Source organism: Epinephelus fuscoguttatus, linkage group LG6 (assembly GCF_011397635.1).
Source record: "Epinephelus fuscoguttatus linkage group LG6, E.fuscoguttatus.final_Chr_v1".
NCBI classification, from domain to species: Eukaryota; Metazoa; Chordata; class Actinopteri; order Perciformes; family Serranidae; genus Epinephelus; species Epinephelus fuscoguttatus.
In genome coordinates this window covers 36,993,152-37,008,506 of record NC_064757.1, presented here as the reverse complement: position 1 = coordinate 37,008,506, position 15,355 = coordinate 36,993,152, and the positions used below count along the sequence as shown (strand labels likewise).

Here is a 15,355-nt window from a genome sequence, read left to right as displayed (position 1 = left end):
TTTTGACTTTCATGTGTTTTACTGATGAACTAGAAGTAGGGCTGGGTGATATGTCATAACAGTTATATCCCAGAATTTTTGGTCTACATCTCGATATACAATATATATCTCGATATTTTTCAATTTCCTCAAAAGCACGTCATGATTGGGAGACAGGACTGGGAGACAAAATCTAACATAGCAAAATTTCTGACCAAATACTCTCTCTGATGCAAACAAGGTAGGGGTGACACTTATGCCATATCACGTTGCAATGATATCCAAAATCCAAGACTATATTTTGTCTAATGTCTCGATAACGATATAATATCTTCATTTTGCCCATCCCTAACTGGAAGCCACACCCACCATGACCACGCCCACCCTCAACTCCCCTGTCCCGAATTTCAGCCGTTCTTATCTGGTCCCCCACTTTGTAGTGTAGTGTTTGGCAGCTAGAATGCAAGAAGTGAATGAAGCATTTTGTGCTAACTACTAATCACTAACTGGACGTCAACCAAAGTGATTTAGGGAGGCTACCGCCAGCTCCAAAATGTGGAAACTAAAGGGGAACTCCACCAGTTTTACATGGGGAGTAGAGTATGATTCAGCCTGTGAATACAGTTGCATTAAGTAGTGGTGTGGGGATGTGGAGTTGAAAATGAATGAATGAATGAATGGTGCTCATGGTTTCTGTAAAATGAACTGAACGGAGCTAACGATATGTAGCATCTCCATAATGACAAGGGTTTAACATTTATATTTGTATGCATGATCTAAGCAGCTAACTAACGTTAACTCATGTTGGCAGTCAACAGTCCGGTTTTATACATCCAAACAACTTCTGTAAAAATAACTGCTTGGCAACTAGACCAGGCGTCTAATTGAGACAGGCCTTTATTTCAAAATGTGGAGCCACACCAGACAGGAAGGATCTTGAAATGATGCTATGGATTTGCATAATGGGAATGGCAGTATTTGTTAGTGTCACCCTCCATCAATGTTTTGCCTCTATAATGTCCCCATCTGTGTGACTACACTCGTGGGACAGAGTCCACAGTATGACTTTCTGTGTACATGTTAAAGCCCCATCCACTCCTCATCAGGCCATTTTTGTGTCGTCTTTTCACACAGATGTAGTTGTTAAAGGCATATATCGCCTCCGGGTGCTCTGTTTCTCGCTCTGTCTCCTTTGCTCTCCTTCTAACTTAGAGCCTATTTTAAGAGGTGAATGCTGGTGTAGCGGAGCCACAAGGGGCCGTCTGTGACAAATTATGCCAACCAGAACGGTGGCTCTTTGAAGGGGAGTAAAGGAAAAAGAAAAAGGAGTGTTAACTGCAGGAGGTAGACGTCATTTGTTCATGTTTTTAGTTTGCTGAATGGAAATGAAACCATAACCAAAAAGTTTTGTGCCTCCTCTGAAGATTTCTGGTTCCAAACATCTCCCTCTTACTAAGCATTCATCGCTGTTGTACAAGTCGAGCAGTGTATGAAGAGCGAGGAGCTAATGTACTCATGATTTCCTTAAGTCATCCCCCCACTGTCTCTTTCTTTGAGCTTCTTGTTTACTTCCTGAGCAGACACCTGTTTCCCAGGTAGCTGCCAGCTCCCACTTGGGAAGAGTGAAATACCCTGCCTTTACATTTTAGTTTAGAGACTCAAGGTGCTGCAGCTTTGAGGAGTCATCCTTTTTGAACTCTGACCCACCTTTACCACCTACCGGGAGCTGTGGATCTGAGCTAATTAATGCACTGGTATCAGGTCACACACACGCATAGGTTTGACTCGTGTCACCGTGCAGTATAAATAGCAGGGGCATTTTAGGTCTGCATGGTGAAAACAGGAGGTGGGGGAGAGGAAGTGTGTGTACGTTACACTGAGCCGCGAGAGGAAGTTGTTGCTGAAAGCTGCTAGTTTACACCTTCAGGAACATAAAGATTACGTCAGCAGGGACATAAAGTGTGATGAGGTACAGGCATTGAATGCTTCTTATAACACTTCTTCTTCTTATACTTAAAGAGGGACTTTTACTTTGACGTTACCAAATCAGTATTGTACTTGCTGTAGAAACGTTCGCCATGTTGACAGTTGGCTGTCTGCAGTTTGTGTGTCACATCCCTGGTGGTTTGTTGTAGCTTGTGATAGCTGTTCCTCTTCACTGTTGCAGTTAGGCTGTGTTTGAGGTGTCTTCCAGTGCAGATCAAACTGTATTTCTGGCTTCATTAGAACTCTGTTGTTTTGCTTTGGATACTCACATATAATGTAAAGCTGACACTAGCAGTGCTTGCAAGGGTGATTTCAAAGTTGTTTTCCAGTAGTTTTGTTAATTTTTTCCCATCCCCCTGAGTGTCAAAGTTTTGCACCTGCAGACTGAGCGCTGCCTCATGGGAACATCTTGTTTTCTCATTAGTGTGGCGGTTGTGCCGTTATTTTACATGAGTGGTTTGTTGTTTTTAAAGGTTCTGTCTGTATGTGACATTCAGAGCATCAACACAGCAGCAAACAACTCTTTGCTATGTAGATATAGTGGAGTGATGGTGTTCTGAGCAGAGAATGAAATAGGACTGCACAGTTAATAGAAATATTATTGAAATTGCAATATGGCTAAGTGCAATATCCAAATCACAGGAGCTGCAATTTTATGATAAAGGTAAAATGTTTCACAACATACCATTTTAAATGAAGCATATTGGTGCTATAGAGATGCCCTGGACTGCAAATCATATTCCAGACATAAGGGAATATGCTTGTTTGGTACAGACAACAGCAAAAATCACATCATCATCATTTTTATATTTTTTTAGTAAAATTAAAAATGCCCAAAAAAATACCATTCAAACTAAATTTGCATTCATAACACAATATCTGTAGAAATAATCACAATAGCATTTTTTTGGCATATTGTGCAACCCTAGAATGAAGTCAGGCTACCTCTCTTAGTTAAGCCTAGTTCACATTACACGATTTGCACCCTGATTTTGCATCGCAGAGACTATCGTAATCTTTTGAGTGTTCATACCTGGCGACGTGTGTTTCTGTCATCGGGAGTCTCGCCAACTGCGTAACGACCTGTGTGTGCACACCACAAGATTTCTCCACCGAGCCCTCGCCACCAAACTTGGAGATGACACATCATAAAGGCATGGATATTCTTCCCAGTGTTGAATCAGATCTGTCTCCAGGGCCTGCGTCCAAACACAACGCACTCCCCGTGATCCTGTGGATGCCGCCTTTGTTGTTATTGCTTGCAGGCTTGTCAGTGTTGCCAGATCTTGGGAGAGAAACAAGCAACCAGGGCTATGGAAACAAGCCGGAAGGAAGCGATGGATATATATAGAGAAAGGCGACGTTTAGAGAGCAAGCCCAAATAAGCAACTCCACTTTACAAATAAGCCCAAAAAACTGCAACTCGCGACACCCAATATTTGTTAGTGACTTTACAAAAAAGACAAGCCCAAAGTCGCGGCTAATAAGTGGACCTGGCAACCCTGCGGCTTGTCCTCCTCACATTTCTTCCGTCCTCCTGCGTGCTGACGTGGGACGTATCCCGCCTCTCATTGGCTGATGCTCTTTGTCAGTCATGTCACACTTCTCCAGTTTTCTAGCATGCCAGATATCCAGTCCCAGTCTCAGACGAGGGGACGACTTGCTCGTAGGCTTGTTCACAGATGAGGACTTGTCGTGGCAGACTATCTGCTGACTAACCTCCGACTCAAGGTGGCTCTCAAGATCCTCTGCGATGTCAAAATGGCGGTGAAAATCGTGTAATGTGAACTAGGCTTTCCAGCCAAGCATGCATATGAGTGTATGTGTGTCGTGTGTGTATCCCACTGGCTAGCTTGTCCTGTGCCACTCAGCACTGCGCCCATACAGCGGCTACTGCTGATAACAGTGATGGCATTGCTGTAAAAGCGTAATGCCCGCTTTTGCCCTCCTCATTGTTGCCGTCGTTAGTGCTGTTTGTGCTGTTAGCATCATTAGCTGCTAGCCGGCCAACTCATCCGCCTCTATGTTGAGAACTGTGTGCAGACAATCCTGGCTCAGACTTTGAGTCATAAGATATGCTCCTTTAAGTATATAAAAATCCATTCTTTTTCCATGTCGATGGAGTAGTTTAGCATTTCAGTACTGCACTTCCACAAAGAAAGGGGCCTTTCAAGAGACAGATAAAAAAAATAAATTGTCAAAGTTGTTGGAGAAAAGGCAGAGATATCCTGACTTTTTCGTCCCTACTACAAGTCAAGTCCCAACATCCTACATTTCCCATAAAGCAATTTAATTGCATATTGCATCAGACCTTCCCTGCCTGTTAAATGCCCACATCTTTCAAACTCTGTGCCCCTAGTTTATGATGGATGTGTTCTGTCAAATATTTGACATCTTAAGCAGAACATAAAACATTTTTATTAGACTTCAGGAAGCTCCCTTCAAAATGATCTCTGTACTCTGTGTAAAAGATTGGGCGGAGTGACCCTTTAAAACAGCAACAACAGCATTTACTGACTATATTTCAGTCTGCAGTAATGACCCGCTGCACACTGAAACACATAAAAGCTGTTGAAACAGTAACCTAGATGTCTTTAAGTCACGTTTTTTTTTATCTTGTGACCTGCATATTGGGCATGTACACTGAAACACATCAACATGAAGTCATGGATATTGTGTCTATACCCAATGACTCACTGACCAACTTCTCTCTTCTTGAACCCCACTCAGAGCTCCAGCCCTCAGAGCATCTCAAGGTAGAAAGCTCCATCTGGCTCCCGCTCAACGTGGTCTCCAATGGCAACGCCTCCAGCAGCTCACAGGCTGTCGGCGTGACCAAGATTGCCAAGTCGGTCATCGCCCCTCTGGCCCAGCAGCACGTCTCTGTCTTCATGCTCTCTACTTACCAGACCGACTTCATCCTGGTGAGCCCCGTCTACTTCACTCTCTTTACTTTTTCAGCCTTTTGCTGCGCTCCAGTCTCATCAGTGTTCACAACTATCTTGTAAAATGTAAGAGGCACAGCCAGCCGCTCACTGTTGTATAATTTAAAGACATCTGGAGCAACTTCTCAAACTCTCTAAGTATATCAAAACTGCTCTCCTTTCACCTACTGAGCTCTGCCAGACAAAAGAAGCCAGTGTCGGCATTTTGTCCACTCACCAATTTTGCAGTTAAGGAATTAATTCCCGACAGAGCTGAGGCCACTAAAAAGTTAGTTGATATATTACATGCAAAAGTGTTAAGTGGGCGAAAATAGATAACGCCTTGACAGACGTTTGTGTCAGCAAGTATATTAATGGTTGACGTGCCGGTTGAGCTCAAGTGTTCCCTTAAAGTGAGCCTGTGTTGTCTGAAACGACATGATGTATGCTCACCTTGTATTGCAAATAAACTCGCTGTACACAACATATTTATGTTCCACATCTGTCCTGTGTAGGTGAGAGAGAAAGACCTGTCTGTCGTCATCAGCACTCTGGAAGAGGAGTTCAACATCTACAAGGAGGTGGGAGGAGAGTCTGTCCCTATGCATTGTCAGGATGTTTCCAACGGACTCCAGAAGAACGGCAAAGAAGGTAGAGGTCTGGATTAGTATGCATAAGTTCACTCACCTCTCAGGATGACGTTAAGGTCCTCTGGCGCCACCTGCAGGTTCTTTGTAGCAAGTGTAAGGATTTAATCGTCACATAGGAAGTGTTTTAAAACAATGGTGTCTGCAAGTCCTTAGAATTTTATAAATGTAAGGCTTTAAACATCATTTAATAGTCTTAAATTTGAATTTGTGAGGTTTTAAATGCCACAAATATTTAATCTAATATAGCCATATTTTACAGTGTGTCACACAGAATTTGAATCCATCTGAGTCTGTTTGAATCACTCTGTGCCGCCTCTCTAAATCCAGAGGTTTTGTGAGTCCGTGAACACAGCGCAGAACTCTTCGTGATTTCTTTCTTTCCTCAGCAGCAGTTTGTGGAGTTAAAGTCGCAGGGTGAATGATTGATCAGAGCTGATCAGATCGATAGATGAGACGAGCAGCTGCTGCAGAGGCGACTGAAAGCAAACTGTTAGACCCAGCGCAATGAACAGGTGTTTTCACTTTCACTGTGTCTGACATTTAGTCGCCTGTGCCCAGAGTATGCTCTGTGGTGCAATGAATTACCAAACAGTAGACCTATATATCTTCCAACAGCGCTCCTAATAAACAGTCCAGATGTTGTCATAGCAGCCCGGGACAAGAGCAGCAAGTCAAACAGTTAGAGTAATACAAAATAAAAGAACACAATAACCCATTACAACACAAGATAACAACAATAAAAAAAAGGAAAATGAGACATATATATAAAATAAACAGTGTGCTGAAATTGAAAGAAGCCTTTTTTGAACAGATAACTTTTAAGAAGCGATTTAAAAGATGTCACTGATTCAGGAAGCCTCAGATCCTCAGGCAGGGAGCTCCAGAGCTGAGGGGCCTTAACTGCAAAAGCTTGATTACTTTTATTTTGAGCCGGGACTGAGGAACAGCCAACAGAGCCCTGTCCGAGGATCTGAGGCTACGACCCGGCTCATAGGGGAGCAGCATCTCAGCAATGTAGCTCGGGGGCTGAGCCATGAAGTGCTTTAAAAGTGATCAGTAAAATCTTAAAATCTATTCTAAAACTGACTGGTGACCAGTGAAGAGAGGCTAAAACACATCTGATGTGGTCATATTTTCTTGTGTTTGTTAGTTAAGCTGAGAAGCTGCATTTCACACCCAGGAAATGAAAGCATGGATGACCTTCTTAAGATCATGTTGAGAGAGTGGATCTGATTTTGGAGGTGCTTCTTAATTGATAGAAGGAGGACTGGAAAACGCTTGTAATTTGTTTTTCAGAGGAGAGGCCACTGTCAAATATCACACCAAGGTTTTCAACTGCAGGTTTGACATTTGCAGAGAGGAGGCCGAGATGGTTTTGTAGAATAGTGATAGATTTGGGAGGACCGAAGAGGATTATTTCTGATTTACTGTCATTTAACCGGAGAAGGTTTTGGGACATTCAGCACTTTATGTCAGACAGACAGGATTAAAACTGCCTTCTTTACTGACTTGTCCAGAAATCTGTCTTAAATTTGATTAAACATGATCTTGAAAAGGTCTGAAAAAGCATTCAGGTTTCACCCTGCTGAAAACATAGTCACAGGTCACAAGTCAGACACATGAGTTGTTTCTCTGGGACTGAGGGAGTTACTCAGGTAGTGCAGTGACACAGCTTCAATACAAAGTGTAAAACGTGTTCTTTAGAAAACTAGCCTAAGAAACTGAGAAACTTGAGTAATAGCATGAGTCATTTTTCTGCAGAAGCTCCTGTGACATTCAGGCCTGGATAACATTGTTGTAACTACACAGCTTTAATTTGAATGTAAGGAAGAAAGGACATTAACAGACACAGCACGAGCAAGTTCAGAGTCTGAACATGAAAATGCTTCATGTACATTTTATAAACAGTGTTAAATGCATCATATTAAGTCAGTATTTTTGTGTTTAAACAGACATAAGGGGAAGCTGTGTGCCATTATGATGCGTAAAATGAAGTATGTAGGTTATATATAGCAGGAGGAACCTGCTGTGTTTAACAATGTTTGCCTTAAACAAACGCAGTATATGACATTATATAAAGAAACAATGCAGACAGGCTGGGCCCACACCAGGGTTCATAGGAACATTGAAGCTGCAATGAATTACCATGTCCTTTACAGGAAGTTATTTTAACCTCACCATGAAGCACAGAACATGCTGTACGCAGAGAGCAGTACATGCTGAATGACTTCCACCCTTACACAGTCTTTCATATCTTTGCATCTTTGAGATGTTGTCTCAGAGACGTGTGTTTTTTTAACTCGACATATGTCAGGCTAGTTTGGAAACCTGTCATTCTGTGGGCACAATAGTGATATAAACGCAGCTCTTATTTCACTGCTTTCACCTGCAATGCTGAACAAGAAGGTTAAAATAAAGTTGGGAAAACCTCCTCTGTGGTAGAACACTGCTAACTCAATTTATGGATTAAAGGCTGTGACATAGATTATGAAACATGAGTGTCAATCCAGCAAAAATAGGTCCTTATATCCACTTAGAAACCAGAAAAAACTCACAACTTGCCAGAGAATTATATCTGTTTCTAATATTTTTTTAAGTATCAAAATAATCCAGTGAAAGTTCCTAAAAAAAATCATATTTCTATAAATCTATTTTGTGTTTTAATCAATAAAAAATATTTTAAAAAAGATCTAAAGTTAAAGAAAAATATGCACAGTACATCTGTTCTTAATGCTGTCATCTGAAAAACACGTCTATCTCAGATGTTCTTACAAACACTGTCCTCTCTCTTCCAGCCATCCATCCTACAGTTCACCCGGTGCTGATCCCCCAGAACCAGTTCTGTGTGATGTCTCTGGACCCGGACACGCTGCCGTCCATCGCCACCACGCTCATCGACGTCCTCTTTTATTCCAACAGGTGAGACGTTTGCTCACACCGCTGCAGTACCTCTGGAGAACACAAGGTGGCAGCACATGATCCAAATAGACCTCAGTGCACTGGGTTTTTACACTGAACGTGGCAGATTGTCAAACAGAGGATTAGTTCACATCAGTTCACTTGTGAAAATACACACTGACCTTTTTCACAACAAGATATTGTGAACATAGAGGATCATCATGCAGGCGAATATCTGCTCTTGCTGTCATTTTTTTAGGTTTAGAATCAAAATTAGTTTTTGTTGTTTGATTTTTTGAATCCAAGAACTGAACTCTTAACTTTAAAAGATCACAGAGAGAGAAAGGCATAGTGAAAGGTTAACTTAAATTACTTAAATTACAAAATTAAAAATACAATCAAATTTATGTGGAAAATTTAAATAAAAAATAAAGATAAATAAAATAAATTAAAATTATAATATTTTTATATTTTTTTGAATTAATATAATTAAAAATAATAAAAATTAAACTGTCTGCCCTACCCTGGACTTAAAAGCATTCGGCCACATGTCCTAAATACGGTGTAATTATGATATAAAGCCAAATCATATCAAACAGGGGTGTCAAACATTTGGCCTGTGGGCCAGAACCGGCCCACCAAAGGGTCCCTGCACTTATTTTTTCTTGAGACATCTCAGGCTGTTCATCTGTTTTGTAAAAGGATGAACATCTACAGAGTGTGCTTGTAATTCTTTACACACAAAAAAGGGAAAATATTGAAGCTGATTGTACTTGTAGGTCATTATGGGATGGTTTTATCAGCGGCCGAACTGAGTTTCCAGCCTTAGAGATAGGGTGAGGAGCTCGGACATCCAGAGGGAGCTCAGAGTAGAGCCGCTGCTCCTTCACGTTGAAAGGGGCCACTTGGGGTGGTTCGGGCATCTGATCAGGATCCTCCTGGGTGCCTCCTGTTAGAGGTGTTTCGGGCACGTCCCACTGGTAGGAGGCCCCGGTGCAGACCCAGAACACACTGGAGGGATTATATATCTCATCTGGCCTGGGAACACCGTGGGGTCCCCCAGGAGGAGCTGGAAAGTGTTGCTGGGGAGAGGGACGTCTGGGGTGCTTTGCTCGGCCTGCTGCCCCCGTGACCCGGCCCTGGATGAGTGGATGAAAATGGATGGATGGTTTATTGGTCCAGCCCATGTGAGATCAAATTGGGCTGCATGTGGCGCATGGACTAAAATGAGTTTGACACCCCTTATATAAGATACATAATTCAAAAGTTATCATAGTGTTTTTATTCCTTTAGAATAACTGCTCTCTCTGTCACGGCTTTTTCCTCTGTCTTGATAAGTGTTTCTAATGTGTGACTTTATGTTTTATTCTTATACAGATTGCCTCTTTCAAATCAGTGCTTCTGAGGACCTTTGTCTGTAATGTCTCACCAAATGTGTCTCTTCCTCTCTAGTCCCAAAGAGGATGCACAGTCGTCTCCCAGCCAGGACCTGGACTGTATCAAGTTCTTCTCCTTCTCCCTCATCGATGGCTACATCTCTTTGGTGATGGACACTGAGGCTCAGAGACAGTAAGGATTCCTGCACTGGCTCAGTCCAAGTTTGACACCCTTATAATGTACAGTGAAATGCTGGGATGGCACAAACAATTGATTTGACCTCCACACTGTCAGCAGTAGATGGGAGCTGTTATTGGAAGCTTCTCAGGTACATCTTACCTCAGTACTGCTGTTGTTGACAGCTGCATTTGAACCACAACAGCTCTGTCATGACACTTGCCAATTTTAACCCTTTTTGGCCTTGTTACAGCAGTTTACCTCAGTTTACGTCATTGTTGCTCTTTCACTGTTGCGTCGCTCCTTTGAAGCGGTTGCATTGTGCGCATCTCTTAGCTTTTATCTGGCATTAGCTGAAAGAGGGTTTTCCCCTGTCCGTCTCTGATAAGATTTTATGTGCGTTTGACTTGGTTTGCTTGGTAGAAAACACTGCTGGATCTCTGTGTTTCAGGTTTCCTGCTGATCTTCTCTTCACCAGCTCCTCCGGGGAGCTGTGGAGAATGGTGCGTATCGGGGGACAACCACTGGGCTTTGGTAAGGATGCTTTCTTTTAAATACCTCAGCATGTAGTGATTTACTGTGTATACAGGGAAGAGAGCATCAGTCACATGGTACAGTCACACCTGCTTATGGAAGTGCTTTGTCATCTGTCTGGTGCCATAAATCAGATCAGAAATGGTCCAACTCCTACCAGATATGTTTGCAGTCTAAACAGTCTGTGTACCTATCAGACTTAGCAAGCTAATAACATCTTTTCTATGGTCTATTAAAAATGTCTCAGTGATTTGTGCTGCCATTATCTGTTGGTGACAGAGATGGTGACAGATACTGTGTCTACTGTACAAACACAGGCAGACAGACTTTAACTCACTGTAACATGTGACTGGGTCGCTCTGTGAAATGTGAAATGAGCTAAAAAAAAAAAATACATCTAATAATGTTAATAAAGTCCTCATTTTACAAAGATGTATTTGCAGGTGTATTAATTTTTATTGGTTTTCAGCCTTAATGTTGACACAGATGTGATTTTACTTTTTTTTTTTTTGATAATTCATTTTGTAATAACTAATTTATTACTTTGTCAGTTGAGGTGTAAACTACTTAAAGGATTGGATAGTTTGTGTTAGAATATGTGAACCAGTGGGACCACCAATAACACCACTTCTATAGTCTTGTGTTTTTCCATTGCAGTCCATAGTATGTTAACTTTAGCTGTTCTCACTGGTGGTGAGAGCGCCATCTAGTGGGACATGGTGCTGCCAATTGGTCAGATAGGATGGAGTGTTTTTTCTTTATTTGTTTGCTTTTTTGTAATTTACAAAGCTAGTTATATTCATATTTAAAAATGCTCAAGAATTCACATTAAAAAAAGTTAAATTAAAATGCATAAATTCAGTGAGCAGTTACATTTGAATATCACCACAGCACATCAGAGACAGGGTTCCTACGGTCATGAACAACGTGGATTAGTCATCCGTCCATCCATTTTCAGCCGCCTGTCTGAAGCCAGGTCACAGTGCCAGCAGGTTTAACAAAGTATTCCAGACGTCCCTCTCCCCAGCAACACTTTCCAGCTCCTCCTGGGTGACTGCTGGAATAGTTGCTGAATTTCAAATCTTGTTTTCCAGGCCTGGAAAAGTAATAAAATTAGTTAAAGCCTTGAAACTTTTGGAAAAGTTACAGAATTTTGATGTGTGTATTGAAACTAACTATCCCAGTTTTCCTCTGTGGATAACCTCTTACATAGTGTAACAAAATGGCAAATTTATTTTCTATAAGCTAGTTGCCAGTGTAACATAGCTCCTAATATGCACCAGTGTGCGACAACATTTTGTTGACCATCACGTACATTTCTTTATTTTCTGCCTACGTTCCATCTCTCCCTCCTGGTATTGCAGCTGGCAGGAATTTTGTTTGAACAGAGTTTGAAACTGATGTTTGAATAAGAGAAAAAAATAATGTTATACATACACACATAGTCACGTGATTAAATATGAGGGGTTATGAATCCCAAAGTTTCTATGCCTATGCTTTTCACCACTGCAACTTCTGTAGTACTGCATTTTTGAGATGCCACGATGTTCATTTTATACATTGTGAATGGTCATTGAAATTGTGTTATGGGCCATGCAACAGCTTTAAAATTTTGTCCAAAAAAATGTGTGGAAACCAAATAGAGAAAAACATGTTTTGCCTCTTTCAACTAGCTGATGTCTCTTTGGATGCAGTGATACAAACTTGATTGGTTTTGAAACAAAAAGGTGATGTGGAAGAGACGCTGCACCAGTAAAAGCTCTAAAGCAGGGGTGTTTAATGTATGGTACAGGGGCCAGACCACACCTACCAAGGGGCCCGTACAGGCCCACTGGATGACTTTGCACACCTAATAGTGATGCACTTGTGAAGGTTAAGAGGTGACAAATTTAAGGAGCACGTTAAACAGTGAGTAGCTGTCTTCATGCAAAATGCTGCTTCAGAGGTTTTTCCACCCTGACCAGAATACAGTTATCTGAAAAAGCACTGCATACTTATTGTGGTCATATATTAATTATAATGAATATTGTGCAATCAGCAGCTTCAGTACAAAAGAATCTGTATTAGACGTCTATCTTAAAACAATATTGGTGAAACCCTGCTGCTGAGGCACTGCCAAAACTTTTGATTTGTAAATGGTTTGTAAGGTAGGGGACAGCTTAACCTGCTCCCTCAATAGCTTACACTTTGAACTGGTGTGGAAGGAGCAGAAATGTATAGAAAAGTGCACATGTAATGACTGACTGAAATTGGACTTATTCTTCTGAAGGTACCACAGGCTGTTTGTCATCTGTTTTGTTAATGGATGAGCATTTTTATAATGTACTTCTTTAAATTTACAAAGGAAACATTTGGATGTGTTTGTTATTTACAGGATATTATGCAGTGGTTTTACTGGTCCAGCCCCCATGCGATCAGTCAATCAATCAATCAATCAATCAATCAATCAATTTTATTTATAAAGCCCAATATCACAAATCACAATTTGCCTCAGAGGGCTTTACAGCATATGACATCACTCTGTCCTTAGGACCCTCGTAGCGGATAAGGAAAAGCTCCCCAAAAAAAACCTTTAACCGGGGGGGGGATCAAATCGGACTGTATGTGGCCCATCACTAGGGCTGCAACGATTAGTCGACTAATTGATGACTAATCAACTATGAAAATAACCGGTGACTATTTTAGTAGTTGACTTATCAGTTTTAGTCATTTTTCATGGAGAAGTTCAATAAAAGTACCCCAAAATACTCTTATTGCAGCTTCTTACATTCAAATATTGGCAGCTTTACTATGGAGTTAGATTTGTGTCTTTATTACATGTGAAAAAATAAATGATATGAGAGAAAAAAAAATATTTGAGAGAAAAAGTTTTCACACTGATAGAAAAAAATAATAATATTTGAGACTAAAAAAAGTTTTGAGAGGAAGTATTTTGTCATAGAATATAAAAAAGAATAATTTGAGATTTAAATAATGATTTCTGAGGAAAAAAAACTGTCAAAAAAGTTTTTTTTACTCTCAAATATAATTTTTTTTCTATCAGTGTGAAAACATTTTCTCTCAAAAAAAAAATGTTTCTCTCAAAACATTTTTCCTCTCTCTATCAAAACCTAAGTCTTTGCTCTCATGTCAGGATTTTGCTTTCACTGCGAAAATAATGTCATCCATCATTCCATGAGAAAATACTTTCTCTCAAAACTTTTTTAGTCTCAAATATTATTATTTTTTGCTATCAGTGTGAAAACTTTTTCTCTCAAATATTTTTTTTTCTCTCATATCATTTATTTTCTCGCATGTAATAAAGACACAAATCTAACTCCATACTTTACACACTTTCCCATGATGGTGAACTAAAACCCTTTGGCGTGAGTACGAAACAAGACATTAGATGACATAATTTTGGGGGTTGGGAGAGACAAACAGACATTTTTCAACATCTTAACACATTTTCGAAAAAATGATTAGTCGATTAATCGAAAAAAATAATCGACAGATTAGTCGACAATGAAAATAATCATTAGTTGCAGCCCTGGCCATCACCTAAAATGAGTGTGACACCCCTGCTCCAAAGCATGTGGTGATGAAATATGACTGAATCAGACTCATAATGACAGTGAAGGGTGAGGGGAAGCACTATAGTTATTGTGGTCATTACAGCTGACAGTTGCAAAACACATGTTATGTTTTTTTATTTTTTGTTTTTTCATTTATTTGTGAAGGTGGTCCTTGAATATTTCTGAACAATTAGAAGTGGATTAATACAAAGCAAACCTAACACGAAATCTGTTAACTTTGGCTCATAAGACTTGTTAATGGTTGTCATACTCTCTGTTTCTTCAGATGAATGTGGTATAGTGGCCCAGATATCTCAGCCTCTGGCCGACAGCGACATCTCTGCCTATTACATAAGCACCTTCAGCTTCGACCATGCTCTGGTGAGTCCAACACAACATTAGTCAGGCCAGCACTGTTGTTGTCATGGAAGTCAAAACTTCAACACATTTGTCTCGCCAGAAACAGTTACTCTTAGCCCACTTATTTTAGGATTTCAGGTTTGGTTCTTGCTTCATGGTGTGGGAGATGGAGACAGATAAAGACCACGCTTATGTCACATTAACCAACATTCCTGTGACGTTCGGTCATGAGCAAAGTTTGAAGGCAGGTGGTTTTAAATCAGTTTGAGGGTGTTTTCACTCGGAGGTTTGGAAAGTGAATCAAATCATTTTGCAGATTTTTGCAATTATAAAATGAGTCCACCCAGATATCTTTTTAGAAATGAAAGCATCTTATGTCGTTTTGACTCTTTGCCTAAAACATGCCTGTTTGTGTTAACACATTGTTGATTTGTTTGAAGACATATTTAATTGTGGACATTATTTGTACATTATGGCCGAGAGAAGATTTTATTGAACGATTTTAACTATAATAAAGGTTCCTACAATGAAGACATTCTAGTAACGTATCAGATTGGGTTTAGTTTTTAATGCATATCCTGATGTAAAAATCTTTCTCAGCCTGAACTAATGTCACTAACTCTTGCTCATATCACTGTTTTGTGGTGTTTGTAAATATACAAATTTATCTTTTATATGAAGCTGACACTCCACACAGTCGGCATATGGCTTCCTGATCTCTGTATTGACTTTTTCTGCTTTACCACACAGCGGTTGATTGGCTGCCACCTTAGTCACCATCTCCTGCTACTTATATCATCTTTACCAAGAAAACTTTATCTGTGCGTTTGTTTGCTGTTACCCAGAAACTTATCGCAGAAAGTCTTTCACTGAGTGAATCAGCAAAGCCGGCGACCTAAACCGGAGGAGACTATTA

General features: G+C 40.5%; 1 protein-coding gene across 1 annotated transcript in view; it reads left to right on the top strand.

The window, feature by feature from the left end:
* Positions 1-15,355, top strand: part of castor1 (cytosolic arginine sensor for mTORC1 subunit 1) — a 32,824-nt gene that overhangs the window by 13,081 nt on the left and 4,388 nt on the right. The window contains exons 3-8 of the mRNA XM_049578620.1: positions 4,696-4,889; positions 5,405-5,540; positions 8,335-8,458; positions 9,890-10,006; positions 10,443-10,525; positions 14,366-14,460. Coding sequence (XP_049434577.1) covers positions 4,696-4,889; positions 5,405-5,540; positions 8,335-8,458; positions 9,890-10,006; positions 10,443-10,525; positions 14,366-14,460 — 749 coding nt within the window. The remainder of the gene's footprint in view (positions 1-4,695; positions 4,890-5,404; positions 5,541-8,334; positions 8,459-9,889; positions 10,007-10,442; positions 10,526-14,365; positions 14,461-15,355) is intronic.